At 49.9% G+C, this 21,273-nt stretch overlaps 1 protein-coding gene across 2 annotated transcripts in view; it reads left to right on the forward strand.

Moving 5' to 3' along the window:
* SRL (sarcalumenin) overlaps nt 1–21,273 on the forward strand; it is a 47,239-nt gene that overhangs the window by 20,807 nt on the left and 5,159 nt on the right. The window contains exons 2-6 of one of the 2 annotated variants that reach the window (XM_066382696.1): nt 8,183–9,166; nt 11,706–11,807; nt 12,890–12,985; nt 19,368–19,484; nt 20,892–21,125. In XM_066382696.1, the coding sequence (XP_066238793.1) occupies nt 8,183–9,166; nt 11,706–11,807; nt 12,890–12,985; nt 19,368–19,484; nt 20,892–21,125 (1,533 nt within the window). The remainder of the gene's footprint in view (nt 1–8,182; nt 9,167–11,705; nt 11,808–12,889; nt 12,986–19,367; nt 19,485–20,891; nt 21,126–21,273) is intronic. The other variant, XM_066382697.1, reaches the window with a different exon arrangement.

Here is a 21,273-nt window from a genome sequence, read left to right on the forward strand (position 1 = left end):
CTTAAAAAAAAAAACAATTGTCTTGAAGTCTTAAGCGATCCCTTTTAAAGGAAGGAGAGTGTAGACTAAGAAGTTGCTCTCCTTCTGAGGCTAATGGAACCCCTCTTGTTTGGGGGGAGGCAGTGTTCTCTTGCTGGGAAAGCTCACAGGACTCGGATGGTGAGCTGGGTTCTAGAACTGTCTGCTGCTGCTTAACCCTGTGGCTTTGGGACAATCACGTATCAGGGTTTTAAGATTCCATTAGTGAAATCAAACTAATTGGTCTGTGAGGTGGTCCTCTTGACCCCCTTCCATGGTTCTCCTTGACTTGTGCTGTTGTCATTGTATCATTTCCCCTGGGTGAATTAATTTTGGGCTCAAGTCCAGCCAGGGACAAGCTGCCTGGTGGTATTATGGTATTAGCCTTGACTTCAGGAGCTTGGCTAGGAGGCCAAAGAAGCTTCAGTGAATAGGAGTGGGTGTCTTGTTGGCTGCACCTTCGTCCTCTTTTTTTTATTTTTTTTATTTTTTATTTTATTTTTTATTTATTTTTTTGTATTTTTCTGAAGCTGGAAACGGGGAGAGACAGTCAGACAGACTCCCGCATGCACCCGACCGGGATCCACCTGGCACGCCCACCAGGGGCGAAGCTCTGCCCACCAGGGGGCGATGCTCTGGCCCTCCAGGGGCGTCGCTCTGCCGTGACCAGAGCCACTCTAGTGCCTGGGGCAGAGGCCGAGGAGCCATCCCCAGCGCCCGGGCCATCTTTGCTCCAATGGAGCCTCGGCTGCAGGAGGGGAAGAGAGAGACAGAGAGGAAGGAGGGGGGGTGTGAAGAAGCAAATGGGCACTTCTCCTATGTGCCCTGGCCGGGAATCGAACCCGGGTCCCCCGCACGCCAGGCCGACGCTCTACCGCTGAGCCAACCGGCCAGGGCCACCTTCGTCCTCTTGTCTGGAGGAGAGGTAAAGGCTAACAGAACGTTGGGAGAGAAAGTCTCAGGACTTCTGGGTGGATGGATGTGGGAAACCCTTGTGTCTTGAAAGCGCTTCCCTTCTAAGGTCCTTTTTGGCATTGGCATCTGCAATACTGTCTGAAGGCTCATCCAAGAAGTGAAAGAACAAGGGACCATGAGTGGCGAGCATTTACTCTGTAAATAAAGTCAAGCAACAGTATGATACCAGGAGAGGCAACTGACCATTTGCCCAGTCTAAGAGTGCCCAGAGATAAGATCTAGAACACGCAGTGGTTGGTCTGCTCGCTCCAGCTGTGTGAACACTGTTTCTGAAGTACTGTCAGCTGCCCCTGTGGCACAGCGGATGAGATGTCTAAGTGTGGGCAGAGGACAGCCTAGTGATGGACGTGAGACTCCCTGGTCTCCAAGACTGTCTCCCTGGGACAGATATGTCCTTGAGTAGAATTGGAAAGTGATTGTCCCCCTGGGATTTTATTACTGGTAACTCATTTGTGTAATTGTGTATAAGTAATGGTCAAAGGTGTTTTGCCTGTGCTTGACTTTGGACTTGATAGTTTCAGTCCAAATGGATGAGAAGTCAAGTGGAGGATTCTTAGAAGTATGTGCTGGTCCTGGCTGGTTTGCTCAGTGGATAGAGCATTGGCCTGGCGTATGAATGTTCTAGGTTCGATTGCCAGTCAGGGCACACAAGAGAAGTAACCATCTGTGTCTCTCCCCCTTCCTCTCCTCATTTTCTCCCTCTTCCCCTCCCGCAGCCAGTGGCTCGACTAGTTTGAACATTGGCCCCGGGCGCTGAGGATAGCTAGTTGGTCTGAGTGTCAGCTGCAGGAGCTAAAAATAGCTTGGTTGATTTGAGCATTGGCCCCAGATGGGGTTGCTAGGTGGATCCCAGATGGGGTGTATACAGGAGTCTGTCTCACTTTCTCCCCTCCTCTCACCTAAAAAAGAAAAAAAAAAAAAGAAGTATATGCTAAGGAGACTTGGACAGGTTGGAATTGAGTTTCTGTTCTGGTCCACCAAGGTGGAATAAATTTGGCGCCTAAAGGTGGACTCAAAGCAGGTTAACAAATTCGATTCTGAATAGACCTCTCTTCTCCCGATCTCAAGACAAATTCTCTGACACTTGGCACTGAGGGTGGCTCAGGGCCATGGTTCTCAAGTGTTGGTGTTCATTAGAATCACCTTGTGAAACACCAGATTCACATTGACCCACCCCAGAGACTGGGCATCTGTGCTTGGAAAGCTCTTAGGTCTCGGTTGCCACCTGCACGTGGGCCAGGGAGCTTTGTTTTGTTTCTTGGCCTGCGTTCTAGCTCATTCCTGGAATGGCTTGTTGAGCAAACAACTTGATTCTTCTGTGTCTGCTTCTTCATTTCAAATGAGGCTAGAAAGCCTGGCTTTCTCTGCCTCAGAAGACAGCTAGGAGGATGAAAGAAGACCATGAAACAACTTGGAAAACATGAAAGTTCTGTGGGAAGGCAAGACATCATCTAGCTTAGTGTTTGGCATGTATTGATTACAGTGAACAGGTGCTGCCCTGGCCAGGTAGCTCAGTTGGTTGGAGCATCATCCCTATATGCCAAGATTGCAAGTTTGATCCCTGGTCAGGGCACATACAGGAAACAATCAATGAATGCATGAATAAGTGTAACAACAAATTGATCTCGCTCTCTCCTTCTCTTTTTAAAATCAATAAATTAATATAGTTTTAAAAATTAAAGTGCAAAGATGCTGTAAGGCGGGTGGCTCCTTGGGATGTTGGAGAAAATAATCAAGAGGAGGCTAGAGGAATTTTTAGGGAATACCAGTTGGTAGGGGAGGCAGGAGCAGTGGTGGTCAACCACTTACTCTCTCCTTAAATACTGAGACAGACGGGCCCCAGGAGAGCTGCTAGGTAGGAAGAACAAAGTGGGTGACTGAATCTCAGCTCCTTCATTGTCCCTCACCCCTAGTCACTTCCATGGACCCCTCTCCCTTCATGGGCCGTGGTTTGCAGACTGCTTGGGAGAAGAAAGAACTCTAGACTGAGAACCACGAACTTGGGCTCTGTCTCAACCATACCCCTGACCTTGGGCAAGTCTCTAAAGCTCCTTGGCCAGAGCTTCCTCCTCTGCAGTTAGACCCTTTGGCAACTCCAAAGTTACCTGAGTTTTCAGTTATCTGTGAAAAGTACTTTGGAAAGAGTTAGAAGCTGGGAAAATAATCAGGTGTTTGGTTGGTAGAGGAGAGAGAAACAGCCTCGGGCTACTGCTGAGGCTCTGGGTGGGGGAGCAGCTGAGGCTGACACCCAGAGAAAGGCTGATGGAAGAGCGGGGTTGGGTGAGAAAGCAGAACTGTTGTATGTGGCACTGGCTTCTCAGATACATGGGCCTTCCCATGGTCTCTGGGGCTGGGCTGATGTAAGCACCCAGGTCTATGTGGGGCTGGGGCGGTGGCCCTGGAAGCAACACATACAGTATGGTACTTCGTGTCCTGGGATAGACCAACACTCATCTTACCAGGTTCTCACCTTGTCTAGGGTGTACTGCGTCTTCTGCTACCTCTTCCTCCAGGGCCCCATGGGGGCCTTCAGTGAGATGCTAGGGAGGTCAGAGAGGGAGGGAAGACACTGTGTTTGATGTTAAAGAATTGAACTGAGTTTAATCAGAGGCTCTCGAAGACTCTGACTCTGACCATGCCTCCCAGTGGAGAGATCAGGCCCAATGGCATAGCTGCTTCCTGGGGATGCAGCTCTCAGGCCCAATGGCACAGCTTGTTTCATTGAGAGGCTTTGTGTCAGAAATTATTTTTAGCCCAGGAAGGAAGGTCACACACAGGGCATGAAGCCATCACCCTCAGTCTTTTTCACTCCAAATTGCTTAGCAGAAGGTCAGGAGCAGCCTGGCACTAAGTCATACAAACCAAGAAAGAGTAAGGATGTAAATATGTATACATACATGCACACACTTGACTTCTATTCCTGCCTAGGAATGGAAATACGTGGTAAACCCCCAAAAGTGTGAGGTCGTCATCTCCCTTGGACTATGCAGCCCCCTCACCTCCATCAGGGTCAGGGAGTGTTTTGGAATATTGGAAATGCCACAGGCAGTCAGACCTAGTCTGTTCTTCCCAGTATTGTCACCATCACTGTTACCCTCACCACCACCATCATCATCACCACCATCACCATTATCACCATCACTACCATGACCTCCATCATCACCATCATCACCGCCATCACCACACCACCACCACCATCACCATCACCATCACCATCACCGTCATCACTATTACCATCATCACCACCACCATCACCACCACTATCATCATCATCATTACCATCACCACCATCATCATCATCATTATCATCATCGGGAGGGAGCAACAGGGACCTGTGGGAAGGGCTGTATTCCCCAGAGGAGAAGCTTTGACCACTGCTATTGGTCTCATGCCAAGCCCTGGGTGACCCATCTAACTGGGGAGCCTCCCAGTACACACATGAGTGGGGAGAGGCTGGGAGCAGAAGCCTCAGGGTCAGGATTATTTGGCTGAACAGTGGTTTGCAGCTTTGGCTGCACATTAGAATTACCCAAGTGCAAGTGTCCAAGTGCTGATGCTTGGAGCATACCCTAATTCAATCAGAACCTTTGAGGGTGGGGAGAGGAATGGGACCAAGAACCTGAGGATTTAGTGCCAAGAATATTGGTTTAGAGGCAGTTTTATCAGGTGGTGTAGACCAGAGCTTCTCAAACTGTAATGTGAAAATGGATGGTTAAAATGCAGATTCTGGTCCAGTGGGTCTGGGCTGGGGCCTGAGGGTCAGCATCTCTGCCAGACTCCCCGGTGGTGCCGACGCTTAGTGTGCTGCCCTCTGAGCAGGCAGGTGTAGAACCCCCTCTAGAGTCAAGCAATCTCCTCTGCAACTCTGGTTAAATGGCCTCAGCCAGTTGCTCACTGTGTAATGTTGGGCAAGGCAGTCAGTGTCTCTGATTCCAGCCCTCTCATCTGTAAAATGAGGATAAGAGTAAGAATTCTTTTTGGAAGCAAGTAAGATTCAGTAAGTTGAGAAAGATCAAGTAAATTAATGTTTTACGTATAAAGTACTTAAGCATTGCCTGGCACACTGAATAGCTGTCAAATGTGTCTCATTTGATAAATATCTTGCTGCTCAGAGGACTTTCAGTCTCCTTGGGTTAAACTGAATTCCTTCCACAGATTTTCCCCCAGAAGATGGTGGTGGTGGGATAGATATGTAAGCAAAGGAATCAGGACATAGAATTGTTCAGGTGGTAACAAAAAAATTTCAGGGTAATCTTCAGCTCTCTCATTAAGGGACCACAAATTCTTATTGTACCCAAGTCTCACCTCTTTATAGCATTTTCCATGGGTCAGACAGAGTCCCAGCCTTGGGAGCACAGGGCGGGGTAAACCTTAGTCCCCGCAATCCAGGAGCTGGGAAGGGTCTAGAGCAGGGATCTCAAACTCAACTCAGCATGTGGGCCGCAGAGCAAGATCACAGCTGTTCGGCGGGCCTCACTAGGTCTACAAAAGGTAACTGTTATGCAACACTTTTCTCACTGCAATTGAAAACAAAAAAAAAATCAGTACAACAAGCACAATCGTACATGCAGTTTACTCAGTGTCACAAAACGACCAGAAACTGTAGTTCGCATCACAACTGCTGTTAACTAAGCTAATATCTAGCTAGGATGCTAGAGAAATGAAAAATACAAGTAGGCCCCTAGGCTTACTTAATTTTATCCAAAATATTTTGAACTTCGTGGATTAGTCTGCGGGCCGCACAAAATTGTTCGGCAGGCCGTGAGTTTGAGACCCCTGGTCTAGAGTGAGCCTGCAGAGAAGGTGCGTGCAGGGAGGGGCAAGACAGCTGGGGGATGGGGTCTCCCGTGCTTCCCTGTCTCCGCCACGGCATGGGAGGCCGGGCGAGGAGTGGCAGTTCTGGGTTCCAGTTACCCACTAGCCCAGTGGTTCTCCAACTTTTTGAAGTTGGGCACATTTGAAATCCTACAAATAATTGTAGGTGCACTATATACAAATTTCTGAGAAATATGTTATAATAATTAAGTAAAATATTAAAGAAAAAAAATAAAGTCCAAGCGTGCTTTTATAGTAATTAAACAAAATAAATACGACAAAATTAAATTTATTCTGACATTAAAAAACATTTTTATGTTACAGTTTTTGAGTTATGAATTTTAGAATTCGTAAAAAAGAGGGGTTAAAAAAATGACAAAAAAGTTATCTTTTTATATATATAGATATATTCTTAGTAAGATTTAGTAAATTCGGCTGGTCCTGGCTTAAATGTGTTAAGTTTTTTCATTCTTGTGTTTCTGAGAAACATGAGCCTGATGTGTTCTAGTGATTTCTTCAATGTTTGGGCATATATTTGAAAGGCAAACTCTCATTTCCTCGTCAATACATTGAAGAATTCCTCTCTTTTTACTCTTAATTGTGTTGAGTGCAGAAAACCCCCACCATACATATCATCTTAACTTTACACCAAACAAAGGCTAGAAGAAACTTGCCTCTAGTCTTTCTGGGGAACATGGGGGGTAGTGTAAACAATCCAGCACCACAGCTTAACAGCCTTTTGCAACCCAGTCAGGCAAGTGAGGTGGGGGTTGGGCAGACTGTCAGCTTACAGCCAATTCCCCACACCTCTGTCCCCCCAAAATCTAAACTCCAAAAACCCTGTTGGTTTTTTGGTCCCCAACAGGCACATATTTCTCTGGAATACCATAGGGCGCACCTGGGAATCTTCTAGGGCGCACACTTTGAGAACCACTGGCCTAGCTAGACACTTGGTGTCTTGGGCAAGTCAAAGACTTTCCTTGGGCCTTCAGCCCTGAAATGTGGCCGACAGTAAGGAGGGAGATTTGGATGCAGTCACATGTGTGAAAGTGCTTGGGGAAGCGTTATAGCAATACATAGGGCTCCTTTAAAGGTGCCCTAGCTGCCCGTTCTTCTGAATTCGACAGGTTGCCGCTGTGGGGACTAATGAGCAAACATTTGTTCCTAGTCCCTGGAGGCTCCCCCAGCTTTCAGGGCACAAGGAGTATGAGTACCCCAAGGCAGAAGGGGTACCCTAAGAAGTGTTTTTTTTTTGTTGAGGCAGAGATGGGAAGACCAGGCTGTGGCCTGAGCGAGGGGGGTGTCTTTATCAGCAGAGAGGAGGGAGGCTTTCTCAGAAAGAATCCTTGTGAGTCAGGGGAGCCTGGAGCCGCCTCAGCTGCCCCAGGGCAGGGCCCTGCGGTCCCTCATTCCCATGAGCAAGCTGTGTTCCCCGTCCCAGTCCTCCTCTTTAAACAGGTCCCAGTCTGGCTGGGAGAGGGCAGAAGGGATAGGCTCAACTCTCTTTTCTGACCCCTTTTTCCAAATGAGCTAAACTTGTCCCTTGACAGAGGTCTGAGCACAGACTGGGTGCCTAGAGTGCTCTCTCCTGCTCTGTTCTCCCCGTGCCTACAGCTTCCCGGCAAAGCCACCAGCCTTTAGAAGGGGATCCCCTCAGTAGAGGTTGGCTAAGGCCACTGGGAAGCCCTGGCCTTTCTAGTTTTGGATATCTTTTCTCTTCAGGCCACGTCCCCTCTAATCTAAGGTAGCAAGGCCAGCAAATGCCTGCCCTTAAGGGGACAGAGTTGGATGTATGACTTAATAAGGCTGGGAGCCACCAGTAATCCCCTGAGGACTGTCATGTAACCTAAGAGGATCTGGCTGTGCACACCTGTTTGCACTCCTTTGCTGATAGCAGTATAAAAAGCATGCTGGTTAATGACTCTAGGAACTGACAGGGCCTCTGCCCTATCTTGGAAAGATCTCCTGGTGAGCCAGGCTGCACGTGCTTGTGTGCCAGCAGGCCTGCCACAAGGCTGAGGAAGGACTGCAAGGCCTCACCCAGTTCCCATGGCTCTGCAGCCATCGGGACCCAGCAGGAGGTTTCGTGAGGGTCAGGGTGGGAGTTGGGGGCGGGTGGCAGCAGCTCAGCTCTGCAGCGACACAGTGGGTCTGTGACTCCCCTAGCCATGTCTCTATGTCTTGGGAGGGGGGCAGAGCAGCACCCACCCTGCCTGCTGCTAGGGCAGTTTCATAGACCAGGGAGGGAGGTGCCACTGACACCAGGCCCTCACCTTGCTCCTGGAAGACAGGAGCTAGGTTGAATTAGACTCTTTTGAGAAGCGAAGCCAGTGCCAACCCTGTGAAACTGACCAATCGTGTTCTAATCATTTAGAACTGCAAGTTTCTGCTTCGGGTGGCACAGAAGATGTTGGCAATTTGTTGGAGAATCATTTCTCTGCTGGAGATGCAAGTCTAGAGGAGAAGGAAAGGGCGCTTTATGCAGAGGCGGCCCCTCGAGAGAAGAACCTGCTCCTTCACCCCCCAGATGGCAGGGAGGCTGAGAGCTCGGAGAAGACTGCCACAGGGGCCTCCACCGCTGCCCCCAGCCCAGGCGCTGACCCTGACGCCAGCCTCTCCAATGCCTCAGCCTCAGCTCCCCCCGGGGACCCTGCGGAACCGCCAGGAGCAAGCTCCCTCCCTGCAGCAGGGGCGGGGGAACCTGGGGAAGAGGGGAGGCCCGAGCTCAGGGAGAGGGAGGGCCCAGCAGAGCCGGCAGAGGCGGAAGAAGGACAGGCTGGGAGTGGCGTGGTCCCTGAGGAAACCCGGGAGGTCCCAGGGGACAGCCCTGCGCAGGGAGCCGCTGCAGGCGCTGCGGAGCCTGAAGGCGCGGGGACCTTTCCTGTGGAGGTAGAGACAGCAGGCCAGGGCATCCCAGGGCCTGGTCAGGGGCCAGAAGGGCCGGCTGCAGTCATGGACATGGACACAAAAGCCAGGGAAGGGCCTGAGGACCAGGGGCAGCCTAGCCCTGCTGTGGAGACAGCGGGCGCCCAGGAGGACCAACCCCAGGAGGGCCAGGCACCAGGGATGTTGGAGCAGGATCTGGAAGCAGCGTCCTCTGAAGAGGCTGGTGGCCTCAGCAGAGGCGAGGAAGGAGGAGTCCAATCCCAAGAAGAATCAGAAGAGGACAGCGGCCAAGGGGCTAGTTCAGAGGAAGCAGAGGGCACTTCCGAGGAAGCAGGGGAACCCCAGGAAGCAGCAGGAACCTTAAGCCGTGGGGACGAGGGAGCCCAGCTGAGCTCAGAGGAACCGAATCCAGGGCCTGAGGGGGACGAGGCCCCGCAGGCCGAGGCAGAGGAGCCCGTGGAGGGGCTTCAGGGTAGGGGACCCCAGAATTGCTCCGGCACTTGGGCAGCTGCATTCTTCCTGGAAGTCTTGTATGTAGTGGGACAGTCAGGGACAGGGTGGGCGGGAGAGCCCCAGCCAGCCTGGGTTTGCGGGGTAGAGGCCTGGTCCAGGGTGCTTGGCCTAAGGCAGTGGTCGGCAAACTCATTAGTCAGCAGAGCCAAATATAAAACAGTACAACAATTGAAATTTCTTTTGAGAGCCAAATTTTAAACTTAAACCATATAGGTAGGTACATTCCTTATCGAGGTAGCGCCTGCATGTGGTATTTTGTGGGATAGCCACATTCAAGGGGCCAAAGAGCCGCATGTGGCTAGTGAGCCGCAGTTTGCCGACCAGGGGTCTAGGTCAGGGGTCCCCAAACTTTTTTCACAGGGGGCCAGTTCACTGTCCCTCAGACCGTTGGAGGGCTGGACTATAAAAAAAACTACGAACAAATCCCTATGCACACTGCACATATCTTATTTTAAAGTAAAAATCCAAAACGGGAACAAATACAATATTTAAAATAAAGAACAAGTAAATTTAAATCAACAAACTGACCAGTATTTCAATGGGAACTATGAGTGAGATGGTCAATGTCTGGTTCCATATTTGTCACTGCTAGCCTTAACAAGTGATATGACGCGCTTCCGGAGCCGTGACGCGTGCGTCCCACGACACCGCAAGTAGTACTGTATGTGAGCGAGGCCAGGCTTTGCAGCGCTGCCACATACAGTACTCCACTGACCACCAATGAAAAAAGTGCCCCTTCTGGAAGTGTGGCAGGGGGGCAGATAAACGGCCTCAGGGGGCCGCATGCGGGCCGAAGTTTGGGAACCCCTGCTCTAGGGGATGTCTCAGGCTGCTCATGAGCCGTGTCTTCCCAGTTTGGAGGGACTCAGTGAGAGGCCACACCAGGGAGGGCCCAGGGGAACCTGGCCAGTTCTGAGTTTGGCCCTCGGGAGCCTGCCCTTTAGGATCACTGATACAGTTGAACACCGACCAGTGCTTAGCCTGGAGGACAAGGGACACGGTGGCAGGGTCTGAGGCCCTTTGCAGGCTGGCGGAGAGATGTACGGGTGGTAGTGCAGCTTGGGACCCCCCTGGGGACCATGTCAGTGGGCTAACATGTGGGGTCTCCCCTTGAAAACGAGGCCATGACAGTTGGGGTGAACTGGGACTGGGGTCAGGATTGCAATAAGAAACCTCAGGCTGGCCGTGTCACTGATGTCCCACAGATGTCCACCTGGAGCAGCAGCAGCTGCTGTCTCAGGACTGGGGGCTAGGGAAGGGGAAGGGCAAGGCCAGGGGCATCGGGCAACACTGGGGATGTATTGAATCCTGGGCACGGCCAGGATGCCCATGGACACATTCATTGAGGCTGCTGGCTCAGGCCAAGAGCTGGGCCTTTAGGAGGGAGGAACTGGGGTCAGTCTTCACCCTCCAATGTGACTTCCCCATGGTCTCCCTGCAGAATTCAGTTTCCATACCTGTCATCAGCTACTTGCACCCTCTGTGGGGGGGGGGGGCTGCAGCCACCCAGCCCGTCCCCTCTCCCTGTCCTCCCTGTCTTCCCTGTCCTGGGTCTGGGGTGGGGCTGCCTGGGTCCTGAGATGCTCCACAACACACATCGATTCTTTCCTGCTTCCATCCCTGGCGGAACTAGTCTCCCTCTGCCTCACAGGCCCAAGGCCACCCCACTTCTAATTACTGAGAATCCTTTGTGCAGCCATTTGGGTAGAAACAGTCTCCCTGGGGACCCACCTGCAGGCAGTCATGGGCATCTCTTTTTAGGTCAGAAGCAACAGCTGAACCCCCTACCCCAGCAGCTCTTGTGCATGCTTCATGGCAGCCTCATAGATCTAATCACATGCTCATGTGGTCAGGTCAGTTTGCTGAGAACCCTTCCCTCACTTCCAGTGCCCCCAGGCCACAACGCAGACTCTTGTCCTCCACAACCCCTCACCCACTGAGGCCCAGCCGCCCTTCCTGCTAAGCCACTCCCGACTCCTGTCCCTGTCTTCACTTAGTTAACTTCTCACACAATGGATTTCAGCTCACAGGTGGCTGCTCTGGGAAGTTTTCTGAATCCCCTGCTAAGACTTCATAGGCACACTTCCCAGGCCCTTATAGCTTCTGGAATCTTCCCTTCCATGGCCAAATCGTTGCTTATAATTGTTACATTTCTTTTGAAATTATTTCTCCCCTTGCCCCACTAGACTAGGAAAATGCCACAGGCCAGGAGCTGTGTCTGTTCTGGGCACCACTGTATCGGCAGCACGATGCTCTGTGCTCAGCACATCCCAAGTGCTCAATCAGTGTTTGCTGGATAATAAAATGGACCATGGAGAGCCACAGAACTTGGGTCGGCATATTCCAAGTCCCTCCTAGAGACGGAATTCCATTCAGTTGAACTTGGCAAACCCTCTGTCAGCACCTTCCTCAGGCTTTCCCTTGTCCACGTCAAGGGGGCTTAGAGCCCAGCGTGCTCCTCGCTTTGCTCTAACCCTGCTCTCTGCTTCCCTCCCCAGAAGAGGCAGAGGATGTGAGTGAAGAAGCCCCACTGAGGGACCGCTCCCACATCGAGAAAACCCTGATGCTGGATGAGGACAAGCCGGCTGACGATTACTCTGGTAACCAGAGGAGGAAGGAGCAGGGCCTGGGACTGGGGCTGGGAGAGCCGTGGGGGCTGGGCTCTGAGGCCAGTGGATACCCCAGGGAGGAAAGCCCTGGAGGTAGGGGGCTTCATGGAGGAGGCATCCACGCGGTGTCCAAGGCCTGGGGGCTCTGGATTGGCAGGGGGGAGGACAGACAATCCAAGTGGAGGGACCAGTGAAAGGACAGAGGACAGACCACAGTGCTGCGCTCGCTCCAGCCGGTGCCAGCCCCACACTGCGCCCAGGGAGGGGAGTTAATAGAGCTCATCGCATTTGTTTTGATATTTGACAGTTTATAAAGCCCTTTCATGCCCAGTATTTCATTTCACCCTCATAATAGTCCAAGGCTTTCAGCAGAGTTGACTATCTGCTTCGTGGAGCTGGTGAGCGCTGGGAGGGAAGCAGAGCTGCTATGGCGCCCAGCGGGAGAGGGCCACCTGGCGGGGCTCTGACCCTCAGGCCCTCCGCCTCCTCTGTGCCTCACACCTGCTTCACACTCTGAGCTCCGCTTCCCCTGCTGACTCACTTCTCCCCGCGCTCATGCTCTTCCCAGGAAGACACTTGGGATGTCTGCATCCTCTCTGGGGCACCAGGAAGTGTGGCTGGGGCCAGGGTGCAGGCCTGAGTCCTGTGGGCCTGCTTAGCGCCATTCCTCCTTGCTCTCTGAGCCCAAGGCAAACACAAGTAGAGGCGGGAGCAGAGAAGAAGGCGCGGGGTTCTTCTCTGCCTTGGAAAGGGCCTTCGGTTAGCTGAGGCAGTGTTTCAGGGCCCACTACTGAAGAGGGAGGGAGGGAGGAGAGGGTTAGATTAAAAAGAACTAGCCCAGGAACTGTAGGGGATGGGGAGGGAATGCCTTCGGTTTAAAGGTTTAGAAGGGCTGGGATGTGGACCAACTCCCTCCTTGAATACAAAGACAGTTGCTGGGCTGCAGATGTTCCTGGCTCCCCACTAGGCAGGGCTGGCACTGCCCTGGGAAGTGACCTGGCTCACAGCAGTCAGCAGTCTAGAGTGTGCCCTACCTGACACCTGCCCCTCCCTCCATCCTTCTCTGTCCCCAGCGGTACTGCAGCGACTTCGAAAGATCTACCATTCTTCCATCAAACCCCTGGAGCAGTCTTACAGATACAATGAGCTTCGGCAGCACGAGATCACAGGTACGGTTCTCTTCCCAAGGCTGGACTTGTACCTCTAACCTGTTCACACTCCCCCACGCCCACAGCATTCCTGGTTCCTGCCAGAGCTTCGTGTGTTGTGGGCTTGAGGACGCTGGAGCTGAGCTCTCCTAGGTGCTGGGAGACCCCCGTCATGTCAGCCACCCTCACACTGCAAGAGTACCCCCCACTCTGCACGGGGTTTTCTGGAGAACATTTCATTTGTAAGCACTCATGCTTCAGTGGTGCAGTTCTGCTTTCCAAGGACAGTGATACTAGGTTCTGTCCCCCATGCGCTCAAGGGCCCACAAAGCCCCTGTTTACTTACTGATTATGTCTTAAGTCTCATTGGCTCGAATCTTTCTCTCCTCTTCACTTCTCCCTGTTGGCTTCCCTCAGTTCTGGATTCTTTTTTTTTGTATTTTTCTGAAGTGAGAAGTGGGGAGGCAGAGAGAGAGACTCCTGTATTCCCTACCAGGGTCCACCCAACATGCCCACCAGGGGGCGATGCTCACCCATCTGGGGCATTGCTCCGTTGCAACCAGAGCCATTCTAGCACCTGAGGCTAGAGTTGTCCATGTGTCCAGGCCATGGAGTTGTCCTCAGCGTCCGGGCCAACTTTGCTCCAATGAAGCCTTGGCTGCGGGAGGGGGGGGGGAGAGAGAGAGAGAGAGAGAGAGAGAGAGAAAGGAGAGGAGGAAGGGTGGAGAGCAGATGGGTGCTTCTCCTGTGTGCCCTGGCCGGGAATCAAACCTGAGACTTCCACATGTGGGGCCAAAGCTCTACCACTGAGTCAACTGGCCAGGGCAGGTCTGGATTTTTTTAAAAATTGATTTTCAAAGTAATAAAATATGGTATACTTGTTGCCAAAAAATCCCCCTAATTCAAACAGTGTAAAATAGTATACATGGAAAAATAATTCCTTTCTTGATTTCCAACTCCTCTAAATCCACTCCCTGAGGTTCGCTGTTATAATTCCTCATGAATAGATTTCCTCCGCACACATGAGCATATAAAGCATGTCTTTTCCTGTTTGTTTTATAAAGAGGGGATCACATCACAAAACTGTGTGTGTGGCCTGACCAGGCGGTGGTGCAGTGGATAGAGCGTCGGATTGGGATGAGGAAGGACTCAGGTTCGAGACCCCAGGATAGCCAGCTTGGGCATGGACTCATCTGGCTTGAGCAAAAAAAAAGTTCACTGGCATGAACCCAAGGTCACTGGCTCAAGCGGGGGGTTACTCAGTCTGCTGAAGGCCTGCGGTCATGGCACATATGAGAAAGCAATCAATGAACTGCTACGGTGTCGCAACGAAAAACTGATGATTGATGCTTCTCATCTCTCTCCGTTCCTGTCTGTCTGTCCCTATCTGACTCTCTCTCTGTCCCTGTAAAAAAACAACAACAACAAAAAAAAACAACTGTGTGTGTGTAGCTCCTCCTGCCCTTTCTGATCTCTGCGTGGACACACTGCCCTGGAAACCAGCACCCTACTGAGGGAGAATGGGGTGTTTCCTATTTTCCACCTTTAAAAATATTGTGAGCACTACTATAATTGTTACATATTTCAGGCAGATATATTTGTATAATACATTTTTAGAAGCAGAACACAGGAAATTAAACATTTTGATAGTTGTTGCCAAATTACCTTAGGCTGTACCAATTTGTACCCACAATGACAAGATATGAGAGCTCGTGTTCCCCCGCAGCGATGTCTATTTAAAGTGTTATTCTTTTTAAAGTGGTATTTGTCTTTGAAAACTTTTAATGATTGTATCTGCTTGTTTGAATGGTGAGTGGTATTACACATCTTTCTGTGTTAATTGGCTACTTCTGTATTATCTCATGTGATGCCCTTGATGGTTACAAAGTGGTGTTATAGGGCCTCCCTTATTCCTGCTTTCCTGAGGGACTGGAGGCCTAGAGAAAAGCTGGGCTACTCAGGGTCACGCAGCTGGAACTAGGGGCTAATAACTCTCCTTCTCAGAGGGAACGCTTTGTTTCAGTTCTCTCTATTGTTTCTTGCAAGCCTAAGAGCAAATGAGCCTCTTTGACTTCACAGAGAAAGTGCAGGTGTTGGTGTGAGGTTGCGGCCTCCCAGTTGCTTTTCTGCCCTCCACGCTTGCCTTCCCCTGCAGCCCTCAGAGCTAGCGGCCAGGCCCCCGAGGCTGGGGGCTGCCCCAGGAATAGCGCTCTGCAGGGAAGGCGCCCTGACTCCAGACCTCACTTTCCAGGCTCGGCTTCTTTCCCCGCCTCTCCCACCAGTGCTGGGACCTTACTGTGTCCTGGGGCAGTCTCCTGCAGAACCTCTGCTCCTCAGTGTCTCACCTGTGGCCTCCTGCTGTGTCAGTAACGCCCCCTGCTGCAAAGGGCTGAAACAGCAGCCCAGGAAAGCCCTGGTGGTGGTTTGTCTCAGTGGCCGGCTGAAGATCCAGTTCCCCTTGGTCATCTCCTGCCTGGGCTGGGATAAAATAGAGTTTTTGTAGGATCTTAGTACTGTCACTGGGGACACTTGCCACCCCTTCAGCCTGCCTATCCCTTCCTGTCCCCGAGCCAGGGGTTGATGCCCACAGAGATCCCAGTGACTTATGTGGCAGGGCCACAGTGTTTCAGGCAATATGTATGTGCCTGCCACTTACCAGATACCGATTTGGTCTTCTAGGACTTGCTTTCACCTTAGAGAAAGAAAACCAGTGCATCAAGAGGCAAGCTGCAGAGCAAGAATACCGTACTCCTCTTTCTATAAGAAAGAGGGGGAATATGCTGTCCATTAATATTGCTTATATATGCATGGAAATGTCTGCAAGAATATGTAGGAGGTGTGGTGGCCGAGGCAGGTTGGGGACAAGGAAGTGAGACTTCTCACTGTGTACCTTTTTATCCTTTGATTTTTGAAACAAGAAATTAAATAAATACGGCCTGACCTGTGGTGGCGCAGTGGATAAAGCGTCGACCTGGAAATTCTGAGGTTACCGGTTTGAAACCCTGGGCTTGCCTGGTCAAGGCACATATGGAAGTTGATGCTTCCAGCTCCTCCCCCCCTTCTCTCTCTCTGTCTCTCCTCTCTCTCTCTCTTTCTGTCTCTCCCTCTCCTCTCTAAAATGAATATATATATATAAAAGAAAGAAATAAAATAAATAAAACAAACAATAAATCTAGCCTGACCAGGTGGTGGTGCAGTGGATAGAGCGTCGGACTGGGATGCAGAGGACCCAGGTTCGAGACCCCGAGGTCACCAGCTTGAGCGTGGGCTTATCTGGTTTGAGCAAAGCTCACCAGCTTGGACCCAAGGTTGCTGGCTCGAGCAAGGGGTTACTCGGTCTCATATGTGCTGTAGCCTCACGGTCAAGGCACATATGAGAAAGCAATCAATGAACAACTAAGGTGTCGCAACGAAAAACTGATGATTGATGCTTCTCATCTCTCTCCGTTCCTGTCTGTATTCCTATCTATCCCTCCCTCTGACTCTCTCTGTCTCCGTAAACAAACAAACAAACAAAACTCCAATAAATCTAGTGTCTCCTGTTTTGAGGGTTATCTATTGGACAGGCTCAGGGAGACAAAGAAGTCTGGAGAATTTTAGGCACCACTTTATGCAGGGATGACCCGACGTAGTTAAGAGAAGGGTTGAAAGAGGTGGAGCCTGAAAGCCAGCACAGGGGTGGCTGCATCTCGTGTCAAAAGCCTTTCCCCCTCCCCTTTCTGTTCTCTGGTTTTTGTTTTGTCTTGGTTTTGTTAGCTGAGAGAAGGGGAGATAGTGAGGCAGACTCCCTCATGCACCGCAACGGGGATTCCCCTGGCAACCCCATCTGGGGCTCATGCTCAACTTCTGAGCTATTTTTAGCACCTGAGGCTGATGCACCCAAAGGAGCTATCCTCAGTGTCTGTGGGAGGGGAAGAAGAAGAGAAGGGGGGGCGGGAAGGGGGAGAAGCAATGGTGACTTCTCCTGACTGGGAATCGAACCCAGGATGTCCATACATCGGGCTGACACTCTATCCACTGAGCCACTGGCGAGGGCCTTCTGCCTCCCTGGTTTTGAAAGCACTGGAGAATTCTGCTTTTCCTTCTAGGGACCCAACTGGAGTGGCCCATGCAGAGTATTCTCTCCAACATTGGAATGGGGCCCAAGAACCAAAGAATTGCCAAATTAGTGCTTGGTCTTGGGACCTGGCAAATATGTCATGGACTTTGGAGGCTAATATTTGGAACTGGCCCCAAAGCCCAGGGTCAGGTTGAGCCTGAGATGGGATTGTAAGAGGCACAGCTAAGGGGAGGGAGGCTGGGGACCGGCAATGTCAGATTCCAGGCCACCCAAGATTTTATAAGTTTTTCTCGTACCCTTCCTTTTGTTACCAATCCATATAGGAAAGTTTTGACCACTCCCCATGTGGCTGCTGTCTGCTGTCCTTTTATGAACCCTTCTCTCTCAGATCTAAACCAGCAGGCCTCACTCAGAGTGAGCTCTGCATCAGTGTCTGTTGACTTCACTTAGGGCCTCCTTCTGGTGCTAGTGTGCCAAGAATCTGTGTGTGCAAGGCCCAAATGGTATCTTCTGGTGTCTTTTTTTTTTTTTGTATTTTTCTGAAGTTGGAAACGGGGAGGCAGTCAGACAGATTCCCGCATGCGCCCGACCGGGATCCACCCGGCATGCCCACCAGGGGGCGATGCTCTGCCCATCTGGGGCGTTGCTCCATTGCAACCAGAGCCATTCTAGCACCTGAGGCAGAGACCATAGAGCCATCCTCAGTGCCCAGACCAACTTTGCTCCAATGGAGCCTTGGCTGGGGCGGGGAAGAGAGAGACAGAGAGGAAGGAGAGGGGGAGGGGTGGAGAAGCAGATGGGCGCTTCTCCTGTGTGCCCTGACCGGGAATCAAACCCAGGACTCCTGCACACCAGGCCGACGCTCTACCACTGAGCCAACCAGCCAGGGCTTCTGGTGTCTTTTAACTGGGTGATTACCCTTGTATATCAAGAGATGTGCCACTGATTGCTACACGCTATCTGGTCCAACATAGAATTCCACGACCCAATTAGGTGGACTGTCTGGGATGCAGTGTGAAGAACTGTATCATTCAGTGGTGGGATTCAAATAATTTAACAATCGGTTCTCTGCCCTAATGACCATTTTATGTATATAAAAAAAGATATACCAAAAGATAGTTTATTATTTCATTCATTTAATACTTAAATAATAACAATAAAAGAGGTACACCAAACTAGATTATAAAAGTTTTAAAATATTAATGAAAAAATATTAAATAATACCTGACAAAACAATAAAACTGTTATTTAAGATATTTCCAGCTTGACCAGGCAGTGGCACAGCGGATAGAGTGTTAGACTGGGATGCGGAAGGACCCAGGTTTGAGACCCCAAGGTCGCCAGCTTGAGTGCGAGCTCATCTGGCTTGAGCAAAGCTCACCAGCTTAGACCCAAGGTCACTGGCTTGAGCAAGGGGTCACTCGGTCTGCTGAAGGCCCACAGTCAAGGCACATATGAGAAAGCAATCAATGAACAACTAAGGTGTCGCAATGAAAAACTGATGATTGATGCTTCTCATCTCTCTCCATTCCTGTCTATCTATCCCTCTCTCTGACTCTCTTTCTGTCCCTGTAAAAAAAAAAAAAGAAAAAAAAGATATTTCCATATTGCTTCTTGATCGGGGAACATTAGCTCACTCATAATATCTTGGGGGAATTTTGGGCATAACACAAAGTTGAAACAAATGATACCCTGTCACCTCCTGGTTGTTTGGCACTTTTTCTCTTTACGTTATATGTTTGCTTATTGAAGTAGCAGATGTGAGGGAATTAAAATATAGTATTTCATCAAAGGTATGAGTTTTATGAAATGAATAAATAGATGTTACAAGCATAGTTCTGTTAAATTTTTTTCACCTATGGACAGAATGAACATTACTACAGGCGTTTAGAATACGCTGTTGCGCAGGTGAACGTTAAAAAAGAGTAAGTGGTGCTAGAATGGCTCTAGCCAAAACGGAGCAATGCCCCAGATGGGCAAAGCATCGCCCCCTGGTGGACATGCCAGGTGGATCCCAGTCAGGCGCATGCGAGAGTCTGACTGCCTCTCCGTTTCTAACTTCAGAAAAATACAAATACATAAGTAAATAAATAAATAAAATAAATAAATAAGAGTAAGGAATGTATATTTGTGATTTCCACATTGGGCAACTGCCCAGCCACCCACCTTAGAGAGAACCCTATTACAAGTGCCATTTTAACAACCAGTTCACTGAACTCAACAAAAAATTAGGTATTAGTTCTGCCAAAGTGGTGCAAACCGGCTGAATCCCACCATTGGTGTCGTTGCTCTGGTGAGAAACTCTGATCGCTCACTTCTATCTCTGACTGCTGCTGCCCACAGATGGGGAGATCACTTCCAAGCCAATGGTGCTGTTTCTGGGACCGTGGAGCGTTGGCAAATCCACCATGATAAACTACCTCCTCGGGTTGGAAGACACTCGCTACCAGCTTTATACAGGTAAGAGCAAGGTTTTCTTGTGTGATTCTTGGTATTTCAACGTCATATGTAGAATCACTATGAAAAAATCAAAACTGAATACCATATTTTCCCATGTATAAGACGCCCCATGTATAAGACGCCCCTTAAAGTTCGGGCCTGAAATTTGAAAAAAATTATTACATAAAGTTATTGACCTCAAGGGTTGGTTGTTGTTTTTTTTACAGAGACAGAGAGAGGGATAGAGAGGGACAGACAGACAGGAACAGAGAGATGAGAAGCATCAATCATTAGTTTTTCGTTGAGCATTGCGACACTTTAGTTGTTCATTGATTGCTTTCTCATATGTGCCTTGACTGCAGGCCTTCAGCAGACCGAGTAACCCCTTGCTCAAGCCAGCGACCTTGGGTCCAAGCTGGTGAGCTTTTGCTCTAACCAGATGAGCCCTCACTCAAGCTGGCAACCTCAGGGTCTCGAACCTGGATCCTCCACATCCCAGTCCAACGCTCTATCCACTGCGCCACCACCTGGTCAGGCGACCTCAAGTTTTATTCATCATAAAATTCATATAACTCCTCATCACTGTCAAAATTCCCATCTATTAGCTTGTCCTCATCTGTGTCTGTTGATGAATCACTGTCTTCATATATTGCCTCGTCCTCAGTTCCATCTATGGCATTGGAAATACCACAACCACTGTATAAGATGCACCCAGTTTTTAGACCCCAAATTTTTTGACCCCATCTTATACATGGGGGAATACAATATGTGTCTTTAATATAATAGTGAAAATCACATACAAGAAACCAGCAGCAACACTCATGTCAATAGCAGCATTATTCATGGTATGTAAGGAGTGGACAAACCCAAATACCCATTGACGGATGAATGGATAAACCAAATGTGGGCCATTTATATAGTGTAATATTATACAGCCTTAATAAGTATTTAAGTTCTGATATGACTACAACATGGGTGAACCTTGGGTGCATTGTATTTATACAAAGTGAAATAAACCAATTTGTCACATGATTCCACTTATATGAGGTCCCTACAATCATGACATTTATAGAAACAGAAAGTAGAAAGGTGGCTGTTTGCCAGGGGCTGGGGAAGGTAAGAATGGGGAGTTAATGTGTAATGGACACAGTTCAGTTCGGGGTGATGAAAAAGTTCTGGAGAGGGTGGTAGTCATGGGTGAATGAATGTACTTAATGCTACTGCACTATACACCTAAAATGGTTAAAAAGGTAAATTTCATGTTATACATGTGATCACGTTAAAAAAGCTGTCACTAGCTTAGCAAATATAGTATCTGATTCTTGGTGGCCAACCCTCCCTGAAATACTTTTTTACCCACTTATTTTGCAGTAGGTCTCCTTCCCAGAGATGACTGTGCTCCTACTAACCTTGTGCCCACATGTGCAGGTGCGGAGCCCACCACCTCCGAGTTCACGGTCCTCATGCACGGGCCCAAGCTAAAAACCATCGAGGGGATTGTCATGGCCGCTGACAGTGCCCGGTCCTTCTCACCCCTTGAGAAGTTTGGCCAGAATTTCCTGGAAAAGCTGATTGGCATCGAGGTTCCCCACAAACTTCTAGAGCGGGTCACTTTTGTGGATACACCAGGCATCATTGAGAACCGCAAGCAGCAAGAAAGAGGTAATTTAGCAGTCATTTCTGTTCAGGGTGAGCTTTGTCTTAGAAAACTGTTTCCAGCCCTGGCTGGTTTGCTCAGTGGCTAGAGCATTGGCTTGGAGTATGGATGTCCCAGGTTCGATACCCGGTCAGAACACACAAGAGAAGCAAT

This window comes from Saccopteryx leptura, chromosome 4 (genome assembly GCF_036850995.1).
Source record: "Saccopteryx leptura isolate mSacLep1 chromosome 4, mSacLep1_pri_phased_curated, whole genome shotgun sequence".
NCBI lineage: Eukaryota > Metazoa > Chordata > Mammalia > Chiroptera > Emballonuridae > Saccopteryx > Saccopteryx leptura.